At 37.3% G+C, this 24,606-nt stretch overlaps 1 protein-coding gene across 23 annotated transcripts in view; it reads left to right on the top strand.

The window, feature by feature from the left end:
* Window positions 1–24,606, top strand: part of CADPS2 (calcium dependent secretion activator 2) — a 483,200-nt gene that overhangs the window by 455,404 nt on the left and 3,190 nt on the right. For all 23 annotated transcript variants that reach the window (XM_067746860.1, XM_067746861.1, XM_067746863.1 and 20 more), the window contains 2 exons: window positions 2,039–2,146; window positions 21,216–21,320. In XM_067746860.1, the coding sequence (XP_067602961.1) occupies window positions 2,039–2,146; window positions 21,216–21,320 (213 nt within the window). The remainder of the gene's footprint in view (window positions 1–2,038; window positions 2,147–21,215; window positions 21,321–24,606) is intronic.

Below are 24,606 nucleotides of genomic sequence, written 5' to 3'. Positions count from 1 at the left end.
AAAGAAGAAAATAACCTAGGCTTCTCTTGAGTAGCCTTGTAATTATTTAAACTTTCAGACATTGCTTATGAGAATTATGTAGAAAAATAGTGAAGGCGTGAATTTGGTAAGTTGTCTCCATTAAGTTTGGAATATATTTCCTACATTGTGTTTGGATGCTCTGGAAGGAAAGATCAGTGAAGACATTTATATAAACAGTTGTTTCAGATTATAGCTAGTCACGAATTTTGTTATAACAAGGTTGTGGTTTTTGTTTTATAAATTTATTTATTTTTTTGGCTGTGTTGGGTCTTCAAATCTGTGCGAGGGCTCTCTCTAGTTGCGGCGAGCGGGGGCCACTTTTCGTCACGGTGCGCGGGCCTCTCACTGTCGTGGCCTCTCTTGTTGCGGAGCACAAGCTCCAGACGCGCAGGCTCAGTAGCTGTGGCTCACGGGCCCAGTTGCTCCACGGCATGTGGGATCTTCCCAGATCAGGGCTCGAACCGGTGTCCCCTGCATTGGCAGGCAGATTCTCAACCACTGCGCCACCAGGGAAGCTCCCTCAAGGTTATGTTTGAAAGGATCCTTCCGTCCATGTGCTATAAATTTCCCTTTAGGCTAAATATAAGAGGTAAATATATAAGAACTTTCTGTGATTTTCATTGCCCAGAAATAACTTTGTTACCAAAAAATCAAATTAATTTTTATTAATGAGATATGCCCAATGTCTATACTGTGCACTGGTTAAGAGATGGGCAGTTTTATCATTGTATCAATACATAAAATACAATCCCCTCCCAGAAAAAGAAGTGATAAGAACTTTGTCCTTCATTTGAGGAAAAGGCACTACTACTGTCCTAGCATCACTCAGATGTATATCTTGTCTTTCCTGCAGTAGTAATAGTTAAATGATTCATATCCTCTTTCACCTAGTTTCCTTACATTATTTACTTTTACAAAGAGTCCATTGATGGAGTCTGTAAGTGCATCCTATAGATAAGAAAGTATGCACGACTGACATTGACTTATTCGGGCATCAGTTCTACCATTTCATCATTATTATTGTCCTATTCTAATGAAATGAATTACTCAATACAGACTATGAATCAACCCCAGGTATAGAGTATACAGATCATCTAGTCCAGCTGTGTGAAACTAAAAGAAGAACTAGAGATAAATTTAGAAGGAAAACTCTCTAGGAGCCATTCAGGTTTTTGTCCCTCCCTGGTGCTGATTCTGTAGACTCTGTAGGGAGGAGGAATTCTATTAACTGCCTTATCTTGTCTAATATTAGAAGACACCAAATGTTGAGTAACTTGGGAAACTTATCTAATCCACACCTTTGGCTCTTCATGGGAGACTAGTTCATCAGTATTCTTATTGCATTTCTAAAATAATATAAATCCTTGAGGTAGTATTGATAAATATGGATGAGTAGAAGCAATGGATAACCCACAAAATTTTGATTTGCATTTCACTTTGTAATGCATTAAATATTTTTTGTTCAATATCTTCCTAATAAGAAAATTTATTATGTATCCCTTGAACACCCATAGTAGTTGAGGAAGGCAAACCAAGGAAAGCTAACATTTTTTAAAATATATATGGGGAAAAAAATAAATAAATAAAATAAAATATATATGGATAAACCAGCCAGAAATGATGAAAAGGAAATTGAACTTACAATTAGGAAATGATTATTGTATGTGGGAATTTTTTTGAAAAATGTATTCATTTATACTGCTTGGCATATTGACCTAGCAAGTTAGCCATTAAAAAAAAAAAAAAAGAGTATCTACTAGCTTACAACCACATATTTCTAATCATCTTAATAATGATAAGTAACTATGACCTCAAGTTATAGACCTCAATAATAAACGTTCATTTACTTTAATTATGGAATTTGAAGGTGTCCATTGTTGATTTGATCTTAAGCATATTTTTCTACTGTAACTTTTGAAAGGATATAAGGAATGATTTTCTAGGATGGTGATTAAATAACATTTTCACAATCAAGACGTGATATTGTTTTATTCCCTGTGCTTTTCCCTCACAACAGAAACCAGGAATGGACCTGGCAGACACCTATATTATGTTTGTTCGGCAAAACCAGGATATTCTTCGAGAAAAGGTCAATGAGGAAATGTATATAGAAAAGTTGTTTGATGTAAGTACCCTTGCAAATCATGCTGGCTTTGCAGCTGTACTGTGAAGGAAACAGTTACACTTTGATGGTATGTCTGCCAAGCAGACTCTCTTTTTTTATTTCTTTTTCTTCTACGCAGCTAATATAGTTGCCCATTTTATTTCTTTGACTGCTGACAGAAGCCTTAACTGGCTTTTTTCTGTACTTGAAAACTGTCACTATTAGAGTGAGAGTCTCAAAATCCTTCTAAGGTTAATTTTAGCAAGCAAGGTGATATCCAGTTTACCGTTGTATATAGTTTACATCACTTGCCTTTGCAGCAATCCATAAACAGAATCAGACTGTAATGGATTTGGCCCCTACTATAAAAGTTTTTCTTAAGTCAGTATAATATTCTTCATTTAAACAAAGAAATAAGCTGCAATAAAGGCAGATATCTGCCACTGTACTGTTAGTGTGCACTTTCATCTTGCTTTCCAGTACTGACGTTTGCTAACAGAATACTGCTGTAGTCTCGTGGAGGTCTTCACTGAGGCATGGCAGCTCCTAGAATGGGGAGGTTGTGGTTTTAGATGGCCTGATCAGCAAGTTTCATTCACCGAGTACCTGTAAAAGAGACTAAGAGAGCAGTCCATTTCAACAACAATGTTGTCACTCATTTGTAATTATTCAGCAGTCAGTTCAAAGGAAATGGTACTTTGCTTGTGACATAACTTGGCATAATTCACTACAGTGCTGATTCTGAAATGGAGTATTTGCTTTGAACTGTATTTATTTATGTACATCTTCTCTGCATTTTAGAAATGCTTTTCTGGCAGTTTCATTTAATTATGCAAGTTACTGCAAATGTTTTCATAACAGCAGTTCACGGGCTTCATGGTGACACTTCAGCTGTGGCAGTTACAGAAGGTCCTGCTACGTCATCATCTCCACCATGGTCTGTCATGTCAGTGTTTGCTGTTTGTCAGATTGGGTGGTCAAAATGAGCCTTATCTTTCATATTTTATGTTTCTAGCCTCTACCCAGGCTGTTTTACAATAAAAGTATCATCTGTTTTAATAAGCTAAGTGTTAATATGTGTGAAAAGAATGATTTCCTAAAAGCTTTGATGCCCTGCAGGGGTAGAAAAATTATCATCCATCCAGCTGGCTCCTTTACAAAATACTGAAACCATATTAGCAACTTCTGCTTCCACTTGGTATTGCTCTGAATTTACAAGCATATGTTTCACTTCCAAGTTCTCTTTTACTTTTTTTGCTTATGTGGTAATTTTCAAAAATGTTGAACAGAAAAGAAAAGTTGAGTTGATGTTATTCCCATTATGTTTCTTCTTGGTATAGCTAAAGCACATCTTCTATGGTGAAAAAATGGTAGAGGCATTCTGGAAATAGGCCACTGTGTGTGTGTGTGTGTGTGTGTGTGTGTGTGTGTGTGTGTGTGTGTGTGTGTTTCTTAACATCTTAAATTTTTTGTCTTGGCAACCTATTTACTACAAAGCTTGCCATCAGATTGTAACAGAGGTAGAATTTCTTTTCTTTTTTTATAAATTTATTTATTTATTTATTTTTGTCTGCGTTGGGTCTTCGTTGCTGTGCGCGGGCTTTCTCTAGTTGCGGTGAGCGGGGGCTACTCTTCATTGCGGTGCGCGGGCTTCTCATTGTGGTGGCTTCTCTTGTTGTGGAGCACCGGCTCTAGGCGCGCAGGCTTCAGTAGTTGTTGCACGCGAGCTCAGTAGTTGTGGCTCGCGGGCTCTAGAGCGCAGGCTCAGTAGTTGTGGCGCACGGGCTTAGTTGCTCCGTGGCATGTGGTATCTTCCTGGACCAGGGCTCGAACCCAATGTCCCCTGCATTGGCAGGCAGATTCTTAACCACTGCACCACCAGGGAAGTCCCAGAATTTCTTTCTTCATAAAGTTATTTCCTACTTAAACTCCCCTTCATTCACCAAACTTCTTTTGAAGACCTTTTGTATGGCAGCAATAACAAACGGAGCTAACTAAAGTGGATGCCAGGAGGCCAACATTAAAATGATGTGCTAGTTTGATTGTCCTGGTGATAGGTATATACTTTCCTTTCAACGCCTAAGCATCAGACATGGCTGTGAGTTTGCTTCTAAGGGGAACCCTTGACAAGCCACCATTCTGTTTTGGTTGTGAAGGTTTTGTCATTCTGTGTATCCCCAGTAGAACATTGGACTTGTTATTTGTAAAATAGTTATAATGTCCTTAAACATTCTAATATTTTTAAGTTGCACATTTTTATTACTGTAATTAAAAATAAAAAGTAAACTGTAATTCTATTGATATGTCACCAAGAATAACATATGAAGGGGTACCAAGAGCCCCTAATTAGCCAAGACTGAATTTGCCTCAATTACAGTTAGTAAATGAGAGGTTATCAAGTATGTGTTGAAAGGTAAAGTAGAATGTGTATCTTAAGCAACAGATCATTACTGAGAGACGTTATATAATTACTTGGCTGGAGCTTAAAATAATATTGTTAGGTGTCAAGAAACAGTTGAAAGTAATGACCCTATAAATCCTGTTAGCAACCTTAGCCTATTACAGATAAAAGAATGAACAGTTTTATTCAGGCATCATGACAAACTTTTGCTATTCCAGTTCGCTTCCTGAGTAAGGAAATGGAGCCTCCCACCTTCAGATGCAGAAGAAAATGCGCACACACACACTCACACGCCTGCGCGCAGACGCGCACACACTCGCTGCAGTGAGTCAATACTTAGTGGTTTTAACCCACCCAGATGAGAGTACAGGGCCTGCAGTTTCTGGTCATGAAATAGGAGAGCTTAACTTCTTACAAAAGATGTGCTTTTTATCCAGATGAAGTTCGCTTCGTTCTAGAACACATAGCAGTATTTCCATATAAAACAATTATTCTACAAAACACCCATCCTGCCACCAACACCAACACTTTAAAAAAGAATGCATGTGTTTTACTAAAGAATTTTTCTCCGCATGATGCCTCACGCGTGAAAAAGACTGCTGAAAATTCTGTGAAACTGGCCCTGAGAGTAGTAATTAATTACTTGTGGTGTTCCTGGCCTCAGAAACTTTTTGATCCATTAAGCATCTTACTAGTTCCTGATACTTGTGGCTAAATACCTTAGGGTTCTGATTAAATAACTGTACCAGGGACTAAGGTAAAAAAATGACCGTTGCCCTGGATTTGCATCCATTGTGTTGGGGAGGCACCTGCAGAGGAGAGTGGTACCTTCTACTGTTGTCCATGTGCAGCCCCCCACCCAGCCGTACACCATGACTGCTTCCTAAGCATCCTGCACTGCTATTATTATTGTTCTAGCCCCTAATGGAAGTTTTCTTATTTCTTCAATGTGTTAAAGAGGGGGATGACTAAAATCTGTATTATCTGAAAGACCATAGATAGGATAATCTTAGACGTTTACATCAAATCTTGAAATATTAAAACTAAAAGTATCATTTGAAGATCAAAACAGTTAATATTAGGATAAATATCAAGACATTCTGCTTTACTCCACAAATGGTTAAACTTATAAAACACTTTCTGCTTAAAACGGAAATAATTTCCAAAAAGTGTAAGTAAATGATGGCAGATCCCCTGTTTAATGGAAGGTACTAAGTTTGATTAAGGTACATCCCTAATCTTTTCAAAGTGTCAAAATAATTATAATAGCCTTCCCTGTCACCACTACTATTCGCAGGGCACCTCCGTGTACCAGGAAATGTGCTAGATACTTGACCTATATCATTTCTAACCTTCTGGGTAGATGCCATCACCCCCATTTTAGCCTTATTTTCAGGTTAAGGAATCTCCCACCCAGAGACAATAAAGGACTTGTTAAGTGCTAACTCGGACTTTGAAATTGTGTCTGTCTAGTTTCAAAGTCCATGTTATGTCTACCATACTTCAGACTTACAAAATTTGAAGTGGTAAAACAGTGTTTGTAGGAAGAGGGCTAGGCCAGGAATCCAGAAACCTCAGTTCCAGCCACAGTTCTGCCATTAATTGGATGAGTGAGCTTCAAGAAGTTATGTCGCCTGTTTGAGACTCAGTATAGGCAGTACATATAAACTGAAGAAGCTAGTCTAGAACTCCAGATGGTTTCTGAAATCCCTTCCAGATTTTAAACCAACCAATTAAATTAGTTTTAATTTTAGCAGTGGCGCCAAAAGTTACTGGGTTGGTTGCATGCTGAGTCTTGCACCCCGGAGTAGCAATCAATTCTTAAGTTTTTTTGTGATGGCCAGGTGAAAGCAATAAGCAGTAGCAATTACAGTAGATAAGTAGAAAATAGATTCTATGTAAAGACTGTCATTTGACATTCTGTACAGCTACCACCATGGTTCTGAACCCTACATTTAGAAAAATGGTTGGAACTCATATATTCTGTGTTCATGTTAAGTCTTTCTGAGTGACCAGAATATCTTAAACAGAGGCTGTCTTTGCCTGTCAAGTGGTCATTGGTGGTACACAAGCTGTGTTTAAAATTTTTATGTTAATATAATGGTCCCTGCGTCGCGCAGTATATTCTTGTAGCTTATATTGTACAACATGGGGAATATAGCCAATATTTTATAACTATAAATGGAGTACAACCTTTAAATGTTGTGAATCCCTATATTGTATATCTGTAACTTATATAATACTGTATAGCAACTATACTTAAATTTTAAAAAAGAAAAAATTATACTCACTTATTATGTTTTGAATTTAGCCAAAGGAAAAAAATATACACGTTAAATCTACTTTTTCAATTTAAAAAAATGTGTCTTATCTGGGTAAGAGAAATCTAAAGGAAGTTCTGTAGCAGAAGAGAATATGGATTCACCAAAAGAAGGTGTTCTGCTTTGCAGGCAATCTCCCTTACCTCAGTGTATAAAACATCATTGTCAGTAGCTGTTTAAAAATTTTATCAAATCAAAACCGTCTACAACTTGTCTGATCCCAATATAAAGGCATGGCAATGATTTTCTAATTCTTAAGTTCCATTTTTAATGCCTACTATGGATGTTTCTTCCCACGCTCTCAAGTTTCAGCAAACACAGTGAGAGCCCCAAGTGCCCATGGGTCAGGAGAGAGGCTGGGCAACTTCCCTGAGAGCTTTGGATCTCTGGGTCGGAAAGTGGTGATGTTTCAGAAATCAAAACTGACACCACGGTAATCGCCACGAGAGCATCCTCTGTGGTCACTTCCTAATGTCCAAGAATATTACAATGCTGAGGCCCGTAGGGGTCGACTGAAGTGCATCCTGCTGTCCAGGAGAGACACTCAACCTTCCTACCTCTCTAAACCTTTGTGCATCTATAGGGCGTTTCCCATCTTGTGTCCCTTTGAAACAATTTCGATTTAGCTCTAGTGTTGCTGAAGACACATCAGGGTGCAGTATTTAATTGGTAAATCATGCAGATTAAACACTCTCTTGTGTTATAAACTGATTAAATATCTAATTGTTGAAGAGTTTCATCTCAATGAGATTTTTTTTAAATCGTGTTGTGATGTCTTCTAAAATTAAAAGTAATTCTTTAAATGATAATTAATCAGTGATATTCATCCGAATAGTGTTTTATGAAGGATTAATTTCTTAGGGCTTTCCTTGAAAAGAATTCTTTTCAGTAAAGAAACTCTAAATTAAACATTTTAAGTAAAATCGACCTAAACTATGTCAGTGAGTTCAGTAGTCATTTTAAGATATGGTAAGAAAAAGAAATGAAACTATTGCAAGTGAATATGCTTTTCAAAATAAAACTAATTTTGCACTTCTATGCTCTTGTTTGTCTCTGGACTCCCAAATAAGAAAAAGGGGGGAAATGCTCAGAATTTTTGAGTTAACTGTTTCACACACCAATGCCCAAATTTTTGATTTGAGAATTTATTCATCCTCAGTAAGACTGACACTACTATTCTTAACTTATTTAAAAATTAAATTTATCATGTTGGTTTCCCAAGAATACATGAAATCAACAGGACATGGGTAAGAATGGCTGCTAGATAGTAGGATATATTTAGAACTGACCATCTACTTTTTCAGTCATATTCCTTGGATGAATTTCTTTGTGTATGTAATCAACCTCATTATTAGAAATGCAGGCTGGAACCCGTTAAGACCCGTTAAGAAGACTTCTTTGCCTTCCTGCATTTCTTATCATTCCATGATATTATAGATATATTCTCTTATATGTGAATGTCGATTTAAAAATAGCACTTTTCCTCTTTTCAATGATCTTTCACTTTCAAATGACGAGCAAGTGGTTATACACCTGCCTAAATCAGTATAGCTTCCCGTTACAGCGTATTTTCTTTTTGGTTTTGTCCCTATGTAAAAAGAAGTCAAATGGAAAGCATTACTTTGGCACATTATGCCCAGTCATGATTTCCCTATCAGCACTCAAATGTTACCATCACTCTCATGTCATTCCATTCTTTTCCTTTTCCATCACTAGAAAAGATGGATGATAGAAGCTCAGGGATGTCCTTGAGACTCTTTGAGATCATTTATTTCTACCCACTGTTAGGTCGTGTACCCTGGGCCACACTGTGCACTAAAGGTAGATAAGAAGTTTAACTGTCTGTTTCTTACTTGTGTTATAGGACCGGCATCTCACATCTCCTACATTTAAACAATGTCTGATTTCGCTGCTTTAACACATTGTTTTCCAGGTGGTGGTTTTTATTTTCATTATATATATTCCTGCTTTGTTTTACCCACAGTATTCAGACTCCCACTGAAGTTGTTGGACGTCTTTTAAGACAGTTGTAGTCAGACTTGTTCTGTATATGGTCATGTCTGCCTCAGTAAATGCCATACAGAGCTTGCCCCTTAGCTGTTTTCTTTTTTCCCCTCAAAGTTTGTTTCTCTTCAAAACCTCTGCTCTCAAATTACAGCCGTCTCGTTCATTTTAGTTAATAATCCTTATTTTCATGTTATCATTTGTAAGTGTAAGGATTTGTGAAAGGATCTACTTTTGATGTACGGTGTGTGCCAGAATAGCTTTGGCAAGTCCAGACGCGGCTCTGCGGCCAAAGGCCCTCATTTGAACCTAAGCTGTTGGTGAATTAAGACCTGAGAAACTTGAGATAAGCGTGCCTAATTGCCTAAAAGAAACTCAACAAGAAAATGTATTGTAGCGTGTTGATCTTATTTCTTTAATAATTCAAAAGAATCTTCCAGAAATATGTGGACTTCTTCCTTAGATTCTTGAAATGTGATCACGGGACACAATTGTCATTTGGCGCTTGCCCAGAAATACACATCTTTGCGTGAGGCACCTGGACATATGTGGCAGGTCTGGTAGAATCAGCTAATTAACAACACAGGCTTAAACAGGCACCTCATCTGGCAGCGCAGTTAGTTGCCTGATGGTGCTCAGCGGGACTGGGTAGTGCTTTTTATTTTTCTACCCTAATGGTCTGCTGCCCACCTAATTTTGCCTTATTGTCAGTCACTACTTACCGCAGCTTGGGGCCCTCCCAGGAGGCTAAATTATTATCAAAGGATTAGGGAGATGTAGCCTTGCAGCTCTGACATTTCTGATTACTTGTCTATGCCCGAACACTAATTAGCTGTGACTAATTAAGAAAAATGTTCCTGCCATAGAAAACCATTTAAAAGAACTGAGAAGTAGAAAAGCAATTCAAAAGCTGAGCAGTGCTCAGATTTGCTGATGCTCTTTAGGTTTCCACCAGAGCCTTAACTCACCTTTAATTGTGCTCAGAATTTTAAAAAAACAAAAAAAAAAAACTCACATGTGAACTGATCTGAGGTTTTTGTTTGAATAGAAAAAAAAAAAATTGTGGTTGATCACCTAAAATCCCTTAGCAATGGTAAAACTCTCTCTGATGAATGGAAAATGTCAAAACTTGCATTTCGATCGAGAAATTTTTCTTCACACCGAACGCATAAGTACGCATTTGCTTTCATTCACCCAAGCCGGTAACAGTGACTTAATAGTCATGGAAGAAATTAGAATATTCTCCCTCCTGATTTTATCAAAGATAGTTGAAATAATTACAGGCAACATGTTGAGCATTTCAAAAGTTATTTAGTATTGATTTCATGCTGCCTTCACATGTAATATGGTCTGAAAACTCTGACTTCTCCACACAGAGCCTGGCTTTTCCTCGGTGGTTTGCATGCTTGCACTGCATCTGGCAACCATTGACTTATTAATGAAAATACCCAGGGCTTCCCTGGTGGCGCAGTGGTTGAGAGGCCGCCTGCCGATGCAGGAGACGTGGGTTCGTGCCCCGGTCTGGGAAGCACAGAGCGGAGCGGAGCGGCTGGGCCCGTGAGCCACGGCCGCTGAGCCTGCGCATCCGGAGCCTGTGCTCCTCAACGAGAGAGGCCACAACAGTGAGAGACCCACGTACCGCAGAAAAAACAAAAAAAGAAAATACCCAGGACTCCCCTGAGACCAGCATCTCTTTCAGTTGACCAGTGTGATGTTTTCATAGAAATGATAGCTACCGTTCTTCTCTTCAAACCTAACTTCATAAGCAAATGACACATGGCTTTAAAGCCGTTTTCTGTGGTAGCCTTTTGAACTCCTCCTCCGTCAGACACTCCCTCTGCAAGCTTTCCATGCAGCCCCATCTACATGGTCAGTGCCATTCACAAGTGGGCACAGCAGTGGCAGCCAGATTGCCACTATTGACTACGTCCAACTACAAAAAAAAAAAAAATCCGTGTAAGGAAACGGCTATTGTAGTAAATCAGCATCATTGTGGCAAAAACATGTGTTTATTGAATGCATTGAAAGGAAACTCTATAAAAGAACAATTTTCACAGGTACTTATAAATACCTAAACTTCAGAGAGCTCTCAATTTCTTGATCGCAGCCCAGTCCTAATTAAGAGACCATCTAAATTTTGCTCTCTTAATATGGGCAAGATGTTTTGTTTGAAATAAAGCAAGTTCTAACCCCTACATCACCAAAATTCTTCATGCTGTTTTTTAAACCCATTTCCCTTTTTCCTCTCAGTGGAGAACAAAAAGCAGGTAGCCAGCATCTCTAGGGAATAATCCTTCCTATATATAAAGACTATTATTAAGGCACCTGTCATACTTGTCTACTCCAGGATAAATAATCCCTATTTGCTAAACTTCTCTTCATAGGCCCCTTTTCTAGCCCTTTAATCATCTTTGTGGCTGTCCTTTGAAACTTCTCAAAATGTTCTCGGTCATGCTTAGGGTTTAGAGTCAGGAATAGGACGCAGTATTTGAATGTGGCTGAACAATATTTTTTTCAAGGCATATTCCTAGTTATGCATTCTCATGGATAACTTTCCCATACTTTTGCTCTACTGATCCTTATAAATTTGGTCCCATATACTCCCCATATTTCTTGTTGACTTTCCTCTTACTGCCTATGTTATACAGTTAAAAATGTATATGTTTATAGATGTAGGATGGTCATTCATGTGACGTTTTGGATGCATAAGATCTAGAAAACAAATCCAATTCATCCTTCAAGTAGGAAGTGCAAGGGATGGTGGTGAATGTTGGGATTAAAAGGTTAGGCATTGGGACTTCCCTGATGGTCCAGTGGTTAAGACTCTGCACTTCCACTGCAGGGGGCACTGGTTCAATCCCTGGTTGGGAAACTAAGATCCCACATGCTGTGCGGCCAAAAAAAGAAAAAAAAAACGTTAGGCATTTGTTTCCTCCCACATAGTTGGGTATCTCTGTCACAATGACTCGGTAGGATTCTAATTAAAATAGGAAATCAAAACCCCTCTTATTATTTATTCATACAACCAGTATTTATTTTCTAGAGGCCACACACTGCTAGAGGCTGAGAAGGCAATGTTAGATAAGATATACCAAGTTCCTGCCCTAAGGGAGCTTACATTCTTACGGCCAAGTGGGTCTTCTGAAAAAGTTGTTAATTTCTACATTAAAATGTTTCATATTTTCGTCTATTGAATAGACCTTAATAGATTTTTTCCAAATGGATGTACTATGGAGAATTAAAATTTAGTACCCTTTCAAAATAGATGATAGTGATTATCTAAATCTGACGTTTATTTTTTTCTCTCCGTTGCAAGTGGATGGTTGGAAACTTGCCAGAACTTAGGGCCAATGCAAGGGTTGTACGTAGCTTTAGTGCCTGCAATATCAAATGCCGTGACGTTACAACAAGGGCACACTCTCCCTCTCTACCCTTCATGGATTCTTTGCTCAAAAGCCAGACTTATACCAGCTCCCAGGAGAGCTCTCATGTCCCCTCAGACTCAAGTCAATAGTGCCATACCAATGATGTTTCTCACTTTTTTTTTAACACCTCTCACAAAACCAACAAGCACTGAAAGCACCCAGGACATGTCACTTCTTGGTGTAAATGCACAGGCAGTGCTGCCAGCCATACACCAGATATGCCCCACAGCCTCAGATACCCCCCAGGAATAGCTACCAATACCCCTGAGCATATGCTGGAGGGGCAGCTCACTGCATGCGTGACAGACTCTTGAGGGCCAATCCAGGAGCTGAGCACATCAACCGCTGAGCACATAATGTTATCATATCTTTGTGTATAAGAGTATATATGCGGACACTCATATATGTACATAGACATGGGGGTTTGTTAGTTTACAGTACTTTCTCCTTTACTTAATTCATCACTTAAAACGAAATTAGACTGTCACATTTTCAGTTCTATGTTAAATGTCTTTAGCCAGATGCAGTTGTTTTCTTTTTGATGATATCTACAACTTTAGCATGCATTAAATTATTTTGCTATTAATGAAACATGTTAATTCAAGTCAACAGTTCCTCTGGCTCTGATATTCTTTTATCTTTTTTCTGTTGAAAAGCTGCCCTGCCACTATTATATACGTAACAGTTTATGTTTCCAAATATTTAAAAGCATTCAGTCCTTCAACAATTATGTAATGCATGTCATGTGCCAGACATTCTGCCAAGGGCTCAAGATATCAATAAAAAGACTTGGTTTCTGCCTTATGGATACTCACAGCCTGGTGAGGCAGACATAGGGCACATTGTGCAGTATTTTTATAGACACCTGTACAGGGTTCTAGGAGCAGGAAATACAGGAGCATCTAAGTCTACCTGGTAAGAGATAGTGTTGGCTTCGTAGCAGAAATGATAGTTGAACTGAGTCTTAAAGGTCAACGTGAATCTGGCCAATGAAACGTACATGGGAATAAAAGTCCAGACAGAGGGATTGGCATGTCCAAAAACCATAGATACAGAGAAACCCAACATCTAGCAGATCAGCAGGTCATTCAGGTCCTGTGGGAGTGCGCCATGAGTCGGAGACCGGAAGGCAGCTATTTATCCCAGTCCCTACCACACTCTGGAAACGGGACTTTGGAATAATTGTTCCCTATTTTTTATAAGGAAACTGAAGCAGAGAGACTTGCTAACCATTAATTCTCAGACCTAGGTTTTATCTCAAACTTGTACCATTTAATAGTCTAATTTATTTTTATCCGGATCCTACATTATTGATTTAAATGCAATATCGACCAAACTTTTATATATAGTACTTAAGATGAGTCATTCAACCAGATGAACAGGTCATATGCCCAAATAAATCATTCATAGTCTATGTCTGCACCCCAAACTGGTGCACACACCATTATAACTGGGTTGACCACTGAGTTCAACCAAACCACTGATTAGTCAAAAGATTAGCCAAACCAGTATGCGTTCCATCATTTGTCAATAAGTAGGCGAGAGGGGGAACAACTGATGATCTGAAATTTTCACTTTGTAATCACTAATCTTTTTAGCACCAGGGAAAGAACCACAGAATAAATTTACAAAGGCACTTTCCTACTTGATGATAATGAATGTGAAGAATAGTATTGATTTTAATGCTCTTTGTCTAGCGTGAGAATAGGTAGGCTAGTTTAATAATATTACTTTCAGGATATTTTGGAAGAAAGGAAATTTGGGGTTAATGAAATAGTAGCGAGTGGAAAAGAGCTTTTGCAACCCCCAATTTGTGGAACTTACCCTGTTATGTAACTTATCCTATTTTATAAGTGAAGAGGATTGAATGCATCTTGGAAGTGTCTTGGTTATTATATTCATGTATTTTTTTTAAAAAAAGGAATGGGAAAAAAAAAGTACTGAACTTCAAGAGCAGGAAAGGTTTTTCAGCATTCAACAAGCATTTATTAGGTACCTACTATATGCCAACCCTCCCATGTTAGTACTTTGTACATTTTCCCTTTCTTAACAGACATCATAGTGCTCATGAGCTCTCCTTTGCAGACTTCCTCATAGAGATAAGAAATGAAAATCTCCCTGAATGTGAGTTTGTTGAATATGGAAGGAAAAAGGCATGAATCAAGTTCTTCTCTGTTCTGTATTTTTAAAAAAGATGAAGAAAACTGCACATATAGATCGAGTCCCCTCATGAATGTACTAAGGATCTTCTTTCCGCATTGCTTTGTTTTGTTGCAGTGAAAAAAAAATTCTTCCCAGGATTCCTAAGCATTAGGGTATATGGCCCTGTAAAACAACTTAAGAAGTAAACACGTGGGAAATGCATAGCACAAGGACCATTTGGTTGGTTACCCTAACAGAGTGTGGCTCTTCCAAAAATTTATTACATTATGTAATTACATTATCAGGTGTACAAATATCTTTGGAAATGCAGATTACAGTAACTTGCAAGAAAATGTGATGGACTTCTTTGAAACAACAAGCATCTCCTGTATTACTTCACAGTCCTGGGTTATGATAACTATCAGGGACCACCAGGAATGGTAGAGTTGTTTTCTTAGTTGTTTGCTGCAAGCATCAAACTACTCTTAAAAAATCAGAGACTTCACTGATGGAACAGACTATTTCATAGAAGGAAATGGAATAACCTAGTGGTCATGAGCACGGACTCTGGAGCACAGATATAAGATGAATCTTAACCTTGCCACTTACATAAACTTACATAAGTAAATTGCTTAATCTAAACTCAGTTTTCTACCTACGTGAGCTCAGTTTCCCTGCAAAATAGGAATAATAACCACTTCACCAAGGTTGTTTTAAGAATCAAATGAAAACTGATGCACTTGAACTTCCCATGGAAGATTTTTTAAAAACATCAGATACCTTTATAATCAGAGTATTATTATTATATAATATATTGTATATAACATTATTTGTTATTATAAAATCATAATAAGAATACTTCACAGTTCTTAATAGATTTCATTTATTCCTCATTGTACTTTATTGTTTCATTTTTATAATATGTCTGTACTTCATTAAAAGGCCAAATGAAACTTCTGGAATCCTAGACTTGCATATTTGGATGAACAAAGCTATATTTAAGTAGCATTAAAAAAAAACAATTTGGCTTTTCCCTTCTTTGAGGAGAATCACAAGCTATATTGCTTCTAATCATGCCCCTTCCTTTCACAGTCAAATCTAATCTCATAGTATTTCTGGAGAGCATAAAAATCTTATTTTAAAGCTAGTTCATATAATCTGTCCGTCATATCACAGATGAGAAAACTGAGGCATAGAGAAAGCAAGCGACAGACTCAATCAAGCAAATAGTCACATCACAGGGGCCGGCACTGCGGCCCCTGCAGCTTCTGTGTTGATGTTCTTCTCTGGTGTGTTCACGGCCAGCCCTCAGCCTCCATGTCCAGATGCGAGTCTCTGTTTCCCTCCTCCTGAGCGCCTCCGGGGCTAGCTGGTTGATAGATGTAGGTTGGGTTGAACACTTCCTGTATTCTTAACCTAATAGACTGGTTTCAGTTTTCCTTAAATATAGCCTTTAATCCTATTCCAAGCCAACACAAAATTCACACTTAAAACTTTCAAAATGCTTGTGGTTTTTTTTTTTTTTTTTGTGGTACGCGGGCCTCTCACCATTGTGGCCTCTCCCACTGCGGAGCACAGGCTCCGGACGCGCAGGCTTAGCGGCCATGGCTCACGGGCCCAGCCGCTCCACAACATGTGGGATCTTCCCGGACCGGGGCACGAACCTGTGTCTCCTGCATCTGCAGGCGGACTCTCAACCACTGCGCCACCAGGGAAGCCCTAAATGCTTGTGTTTTGAGGGTCTGTTTTGTGGAACCAAATATAATCATTTTGAGTGGGTTAGCTTGAAAAGAGGGTGGAAATGTTGGTATTATTATATCAAATGTACCGTTAATATAGATCTGCATTTTAGTGCCTAGAAATGGGAAGTGACCACGAATTTAGTTATATTAAACGATGTACAATTGACAAAAGGAACACTCCATGTACAGAGAAACATTTCTATTTACTTTTTAATGTACTGGTGAAACTGTAGGGCATTAACATTTCTAAATAATTGGCTGCCCTCTGAAGCCACGAAGTGATCCTAAAGGGAGCTTTATATTTTTCAAGCTTTTCAAAACCATTATTCTTTTATCCAATTCAACTTAACATTTGAAAGGCACATATTTCCTAAGATGAGATTTTCTAGATGGTATGTCATTTCAACACGGTGACTTGACTCTGGTAAAACTATCAGCTTCTCTTGAAATAAATGAAGAAATGCACACATACTGTGGAAATGTAGCCATTTCATATCTGGGGGCGCTAAAAAGTGTTGGGTTTGTTTTGTTGCTGTTGTTGTTGTTGTTGTTAACCTATTGAGACGAGCCTAGCTGGAGAAGAATGAAAATACATCAGCTAGTTGTACCAAGTTCGTAATCAATAAAAAGCTGAACACTTAAGCAGAAAATATATCACAGATTTGTTCCCCAGCAAAGCAACTATTTTTACCCTGCCATCATCCTCAGAAGCCACATTCTGACAGAAATCATTTGCTTGAAGCAGCCGCAATATGGGAACCCTATGTGGTCCTGTGACTCAGATTTAGGAATATTAGCCCCAGAAGGTCTGAAGACATTGTGCATTAGTATGTATTGAGACCTCATTCCAGGTGGCAAGCAGCTGGACTTTTTAAAAAATAAAGCTTCCAAAATAAAGGCGAAGCGCCTGTTTCCAGGCAGTAAGTGTTATATTTAGTTGAATCCTCCTCAAAATGTTATAAATTAGGCAGCAAAGGGAGCCGTGCATATTTAATATATTTGTTTTGTATTTCCACTAGTCGACAGCATAATGAAATTCCTTAACTACTTCTCTTTAACTTGCATGAAGAAAGCACGGTATGTTGCTAAATCTCTTTTCACCAGCACTGCCGAGAAACAACTTTAATCCTTGTTAGAAAATTGCCGAGTCTGGGACTGACAAAGAGCTCATGCTTGTTCCATTGTTAGTGCTCCCCGGCCCCAAGAGCAGAGCCCTTTACAGCTGCGTGGATCCCGCCCGGCTCAGCTGCACTATTTAGGAGAGGAGGTTTGTCAATTTCTATTGACAATGGAGAGAGTTTTTCAGGGCCTGTAGCAGTGCTGACACAGTTGGGGATCAATGCCAGCCATTCAGAATGCACCCTCTTTCATTGCTTTCGTTTGTTAATTCAAGACTAAAGGTCCACTGAGGGGGTGCAGGGTGTTTAAGAAAGCTGATGAACTGTTTAAAAAAGCTGATGAACTGCAAGCGTTTATAGCCCTGGTGTGGCAATTTCCATAGTCAGTGGCAACTCCTGGCACTGAGGGAGCTGTGTCCTTGTTGACCCTCTTGTTATTAAAAATGCACAAGTGCTGCGCTTCTCAATATTTCAACACTCTTTCATTGTCAATACCACCTTCTGAGCCCTTCAGCTTGTTGCTTGCTCTAAAGATCTTCTTAGATTGGGTTTGAAAACTTCACCTTAAACACTAGATTAGACTGATGTTCTGTTTTCCGTGCTCCTGTTGATTTGTTGAACCTTCCCAGGGCTGGAAAGCAAGTAGCAGCTTGATGGGGAGACGGGCTGCTAATATGATTTACCAGTCTACAGTCATGCACAATAAGTGTGAATAAATACAGGGGTCTCACAGAGTCAACCCTAGCCTTTCCTTTGCTTTTCTTTTTGCTTTAAAAGAGATATCTCAAGAAAATGAAGTGAGTAAGGCATGCCCTTACAGGAGTTGAATGAACCACAAAAAAGGAAAAAAAAAAAACACATATATTTTGTTAAAGTGGTAGGCTGCTGGCATGGATTGATGGAGAAAAAAAGCGTAGAATATACACTAACTGCTTTATTCTTAAGTAGACCAAGCAGGGAATAAAGCAGTAATGCCATACCCACGACTTGAGTGCAACCTCCAGTGCCCCTTCGTTGTCATCCCCTGAAAGGAAAAGTGAATAGTCAAACAAGTTGCTTTATAAAATTAACTTTTCCAAAATGCAAGCACATTTTCTAACAGTCACACTTCAGTGCACATTCACCCCTTTCAATTTTTTTTTTCTTTGCTTTGGAGGGTGGTTTGGTTTGGTTTGGTGGGGTGGGGGGAATGATGCTAACTTACCTTTGACATTTTTCTCAAGATGAAAAAAATGGAATCTATGGTCCTCCACCCAGAAGAAGGACATAACCATTCCAACACCAGAAATAGGAAAATGCTAGTGATTTCTGTTTTGTGGTTTTGTCTGTTTGGGTGTGTGTGTGTGTGTGTGTGTGTGTGTGTGTGTGTGTGTGTGTGTGTGTGTGTGTGTGTGTGTGTGTGTGTGTGTGTGTGTTTCACCATATATAAGAAAGAAGCAGTCCTAATAAGGTTTTTTGTTTGTTTGTTAGCTTATTCTTCATAGCAACGTAAACTCTAAGCTAAGCTATTGATTTTTCTTCATCATTTGCTTGATTTAGCTGAAATTCTTCGAAATGCTTTGACTTTGGAACCAAGAAATATGCATGATTAGCAGATGGAATAATTTTTCTTATAGAATGTTCCTTGTAGAATAATTTGTTTGCCTTTAAAGTAAGATGATGATGAAGTAGCTTAAGCACTTTATTAACATTAGTTCTTTTTCTCTGTTTTTATAGTTAACTTTAGATCATTTTATTCCCAAATTATTCTTCTTTAAAATTATAATTTTGGCATTGTGTTAAAGAAGTTATATTAAAAATAAATTTCTGTGTTATGTTAGATGTCCTTTCAGTTATCGCTTAATCATAAGTACCACTCATATGTAATGGAAAAATGAAGTTAAATTAATTTTAAATTACCTAAGGATTTTTTAAGAACATAAGATGCATATGGAGTAATTTTAAGAAAGCATTTTCATTTACTTCAGATTCATGCAACTTACCATATATATAGTAACTTTACAGTCTAACAGCCCAATTAACTTGTATGTTATAAATTTTGTACAATGTATCGTATTTTGTCCCCCCAACTAAAAAAAAAAAATTATTCCTTGAAGAAGCACTATAATTTAAGAGTCATAACCATTATGACTACATTTTAGTTTTCAAGTTACTTGGAGGGTGGGCTGGGGGCGAGGGTTTTAATTCAGTATACTCATGTTCAATATCACCAATACCTATGAGTGTTTACCTGCATTAAAATAGAACTCAAGTAGTTGAGGCTATAACTTGAAATAAGGAAGTATAGAATTTAAATACCAGATACTAATCTATTAAGATTTAATATGTCAGCTGAAGTACTGAATTTTTTAGCAGTTTATTTTTTAAGAATTTAGGAGTATCTCATTTTATAAAACTTATTTCTGATACTTTTACATGTCCTGAAAATTAGGAAAGTAATCATTAGGAAAAAGAAAAACTGGGTACATGAATAATATTTTTTTTAAACAACCATAGCCCATCTCACATTTTAAAAACTTGAATGTTCATTCATCCATTTAATATCACAGTATTCAGTAAATCAGTTATTCATTTTCATTAGCTTATCTCATTTTATGCATGTGTGTCCAGTATGCCAACAAACTAATAGAAATAAGTCTGATGAAATGTTAAACTAATTCATTTTTATATTATGCTTAAACTACCATTCTTTATACTAAATTTTATTAGAACAATGTTAGTAAATACAAGTCCAGGTGAAGTTCAGACTTACTTGTATCACTTGAGATTTCTTTTAGAAATTTGTATTTACTGCTTTATTATGGAAGAAAAATATCTTTTAAGATTTTTTTCTGTGTTTGAATACCTAAGAACATATGCACGTACATATGTGATCTGTAGTGTCACTGTGTGTACACAAGCAAGGCACAAAATACCTTCTCTTTCAAAAACTCTTTTGTCATTTCCTAAATGCTGCGTGGACATTGGTATTTCTCACAGTTATCTGAATGACTAGCATTATTTTCTTACAGTATTACCTAAACCTGGCTCTGGCGTGTAAGTACTGAATCCCTTAAAATGCCATCACTAATGGCAGATTGCCCTTTTTTGAAAATAGGAACAAAATTTCTTCTTTTACTATACTCACAGGCATTATATAGGAGCAGGAAAGTACATTAGAGAAGAATTTCCATTTTCCCACCAAGAGAGTTATAATAAACAGAGAGAAAATATGAACCCTCCAAAAACACTTGCAAAATGAAACAGATTGTTTTCTTTTATAATTTGGTCAACTGACATCTGTTTTTGTGATTCTTATAAGACACAAGAATTCCATCCTGATAATGTTTCTTCCTAAGATCTGAAATCTTTATTTTAGGTGGTTTTAGACCATCTTGGCAAATACTTAACAACCGATAGTAGATAAAGTTGTGACTGGGGATTAGAGGTTAGTAAGCTGTGGATGTTTTTCACCATCCCTCCTTTAAAATGCTATTTCTAGGTATTGCCTACATGCATGATGGTAATTACTCTGATTTTTACATAACATGCAGGCTAATGGGAAATTTCCCTTTGAAAATAATTTACCTGTTTTTTTCCTGCTGCTTGGCAGTCCATTCAGTCCCATAACATGTATTTAGTACCCATTGTTACCTACAAATTACAAAGCAGGCCGCTAGGCTGCAAGTGCAAAAACACTGTTTCCCATGAATATGTTACAGCTAAAAGACTGTAATGTTAATTCATGTAAAGAACAGCCTAGGTCAACTTAGCAGATTTTCTAGCAAAACATACAATTCTGTTAACAGGAAATTATAGCATTATTGACTTCAAGTGCTGATCTATGGTCATTTCAGAGTGTTTCATTACCCCCTCATTACCGAATCTGTTAAATGAATACTGCAGAGGTTGTTTTCTTTTCTGTTTTCTTCCCCCCCACCCCCATCCTTCTTTCCAGCAATGGTACAGCAGTTCCATGAAAGTCATTTGTGTGTGGTTGGCTGATAGATTAGACCTGCAGCTTCATATTTACCAACTGAAGACACTAATCAAGATTGTGAAGGTAAACAAAATGTGTTTAGATGTGTATTGCCCAGCAAGCTATAAAGAATAATGGCAAGATATTGACATATAAGAAAATCGTATTTAATATACCTGAGTGGATGTAAGTACTTTAAAAACATCACTTTCAGCAATGATGTGCTGCTGTTTATTCCATTTTCAGTTAGATTACTAAATAAACATAAATTTATTGTTTTTGTATTAATAAATTAAAAGTATTTTGTTATCAAGTAATTATATTTGAAGATAATATATACATAAAGCCCCTAGCACATTTACCTGAATCTAGTAGGTCCACAATAATTTTGTATTAATTGTCTTAGGTATAGAAATGTTTTCTCCTAATATATTTCCTTCATATTTATTAATATATTATTAGGAGGGCTTTTGAATTATATTTGCCCCTAGGATAAGGAGAGTCTCCTTTATTTTGTTATATCCTGATATGAAAGTAAAACATTGTCACTGCCTGAATTCTTTTGGAAGCATGCCCCTTCTTATATGTAAGAGATGATCAGTATGAGTGTCCGGGACCATCCATAACCACTAACAGATGTTATATCAGTTCAATGAGGCCATTTTGACGTCTGCTTTTCAAGAGGAAATGTAATCACGTGCATGTTATATTGAGTGAGTAGGGGCTTTAAAGTAATACATTATTCAGCATGATTTCTCACACCTTATAAATTCCAGTGGAAATACAAAATTTACCACAGGTATAACTTTTTCTTAAAATTGAGACAAATTCTACATTATGGCAAAAAACATAACTCTAAGCTCTTGTGAATCAGCTGTTCCTTTAAATAAGTAACTTTTACTTCCATTCTAGTACCATTTATCAAATGGTATACATATGCCATTGATGTATTTATATATATGTGTGTGTGCCTATATATGTGTATATCTATATTTGCACGTACATATATATGTATATGTGTATATTTGTGTGTATGTGTGTATATGTACACACACACAGTGGTTCTCACAATGTCATTCCTGATATAACATTATCAGCATCACCTGGGAACTTGTTAGACATGCAAATTCTTCGGCTCCACACCAGACTCACTAAGTCAGAGTGTCTGAGAGTGGGACCTGGCCATCTGTACATGAACAAGCCCTCCAGAGGATTCTGATAGAGATAAAGTTTGAGAAGAACCACTGTATCGCATCATTAAAAGTTTTATCCACATTAAAATATTTTCCACCATTCTCTTGGTTCCTGCAGTCTCATCAGAATATGAATTCTTTTGTGCCACAGACACATAGGTTATAGAAAGATCCACCAAGAGGAAAGTTCTAAAGTCAGAAATCAGCAAATCTACTGGAACATAGACCCAGACCTATAATGTCACAGTAATAGCAATCATGATTAGCCATAAATAACAAGTAAAATTGGTCACCCACTAATTTTAATACACTAAAACATTACATTTCAATTGACAGACTACCTTTGATCTAAAACACTTTTTACCAGGTGTTATTTATTTTACAAAGAAACTGAAAACACATTATGATAACGTTCATGTTTGCTTTAGTTCCTCCATGGTTTCTTCCTTGTTTCTACAAATGTCACTTGGAGAGCTTTCAACTGAAGTTTGTTTTTCATAAAAGAGAATCAGAATAATCTGTGTTTACCTTCTAAATAGGTGTACATGTTAAGATTGCAGTCTATACTGTGACTAATATTGGGATTAGCTTGTTCCCCTTAGGATCAGCCATATTTTCAAGCTAATGTCTACTGCGTTCAGGATGTCAGAAATTACATAGTCGGCTGATTGGTATTAGTTGATAGATTGGTAAGCTCTTTCTTTGTTTTTATAATAATAATCTCCATTTTTTATTAGCCCATCATCTGTTTATTTCAAAGTTATTCCTCTTCTCATATTCACAGTCATAACAGTTCAAGCACCAGTGAATATTTTAGCAGAAAAAATGATTAATAATTTTGTTAATTATAGGGTGACATTTCCATTGTATTCTAAACCAGTCAGTTTATCTTATTTTAATATAGTCTTCATGATGGCTACCAACAGTCAAGACTGATAAATATGAAATTAAATTTCATGTATATGTTTGACTTTCCATGTTTTGTTTTTCGCAAGCAGGTCCCCAAACTCAGCCGTTACTTTCTTGGGCTGATACGTTTAATCAACTCATAGGGCTTTATTTAATAACTAAAAGTGATTATTCTCACAATGAAAATTAGGATGAATTAATTCAGTGTTCTAATTGGTTTTTTTTCTACTTTGAATATAAACAGACTTTAACCAATTTCATACATAGATTCATCGCTCTTCAGAGCCTATATGGCTATGTTTATAATGTTCATTTTCCAGTGAATTTAAGCAGCTATTAAACAGCACATGTATAGAATTGTGCAGGCCCCGAGTAGGCTTTCCTTCCATCCACATCACTTAGACTGGACCTGCATGTTACAGTAGGGTAGTGCATTCTACTCAGGAGCTGAGCCGAGAGCTACTGGACTCTGGCAGCCTAGTCCTTAGAAGCATTGTCATTCTCCTGTGCCCACGGAGACCCAGATGCCATCAAGATGTATACGATAGCCAACTTTGCCCCACAAAGACACTTAGACGCCAGTTGGTTCATTGACGTTGCTCACTAAGAAGAGACAAATTGCAGTAAGATATTCACAGAAGATTTAGGACTAAGAAATTAACAAAGTTTAAACATCAGAATGGTTTATTTGGGGAAGGGAAAAATAGAATCCTCAAATAATCAAAATGGCTGATGGATTTCTGTTCTCCCTAGAGGCCATTTGACATTTAAAAGCGGTTAACATAAACGAGCTGCCTCTTTTACTAGGAGAAAAGAGGACAAGTGAGCAGCACCCTGCGGCAGGCACTTGTCTTAAGTAAGAGCCAAGCAGACCTTCTTGGCAGCCACAGAGGATCTCTAAGTGTCAATAACATGTTATGAATTCTAAAAAAAGAGAAAGAGAGAGATTGCAAGGGTACCTGCCCTGCAGTGCCCCTAACTGCTTATTGCTTACTAGTAAAGTAAGGAAGCAGAGTCTTAATTTTATACAAATTAGAAAGCCTTTAGGGCTGCAAATCCACAATACAACTCTGTCCTGGCCAACTTACTGATAATTAAGCTAAGTCTAAGGAAAGTCATTCCAATAAAATAAGAAAGTGGGACTCACAAACTTGGCATATAATTCTCAGTGGAACACTAATACTTTATTTCAGATGTATTAGCTGTAGATGAATGTTTTTTGTGCTTGATATATTTTTAATCTAACTATCAGAGTGTTAGAGGCTTGA

Source organism: Pseudorca crassidens, chromosome 8 (assembly GCF_039906515.1).
Source record: "Pseudorca crassidens isolate mPseCra1 chromosome 8, mPseCra1.hap1, whole genome shotgun sequence".
Classification (NCBI taxonomy): domain Eukaryota; kingdom Metazoa; phylum Chordata; class Mammalia; order Artiodactyla; family Delphinidae; genus Pseudorca; species Pseudorca crassidens.
The sequence above is the reverse complement of the archived record's forward strand: the minus strand, read 5'-3'. Positions and strand labels throughout refer to the sequence as shown.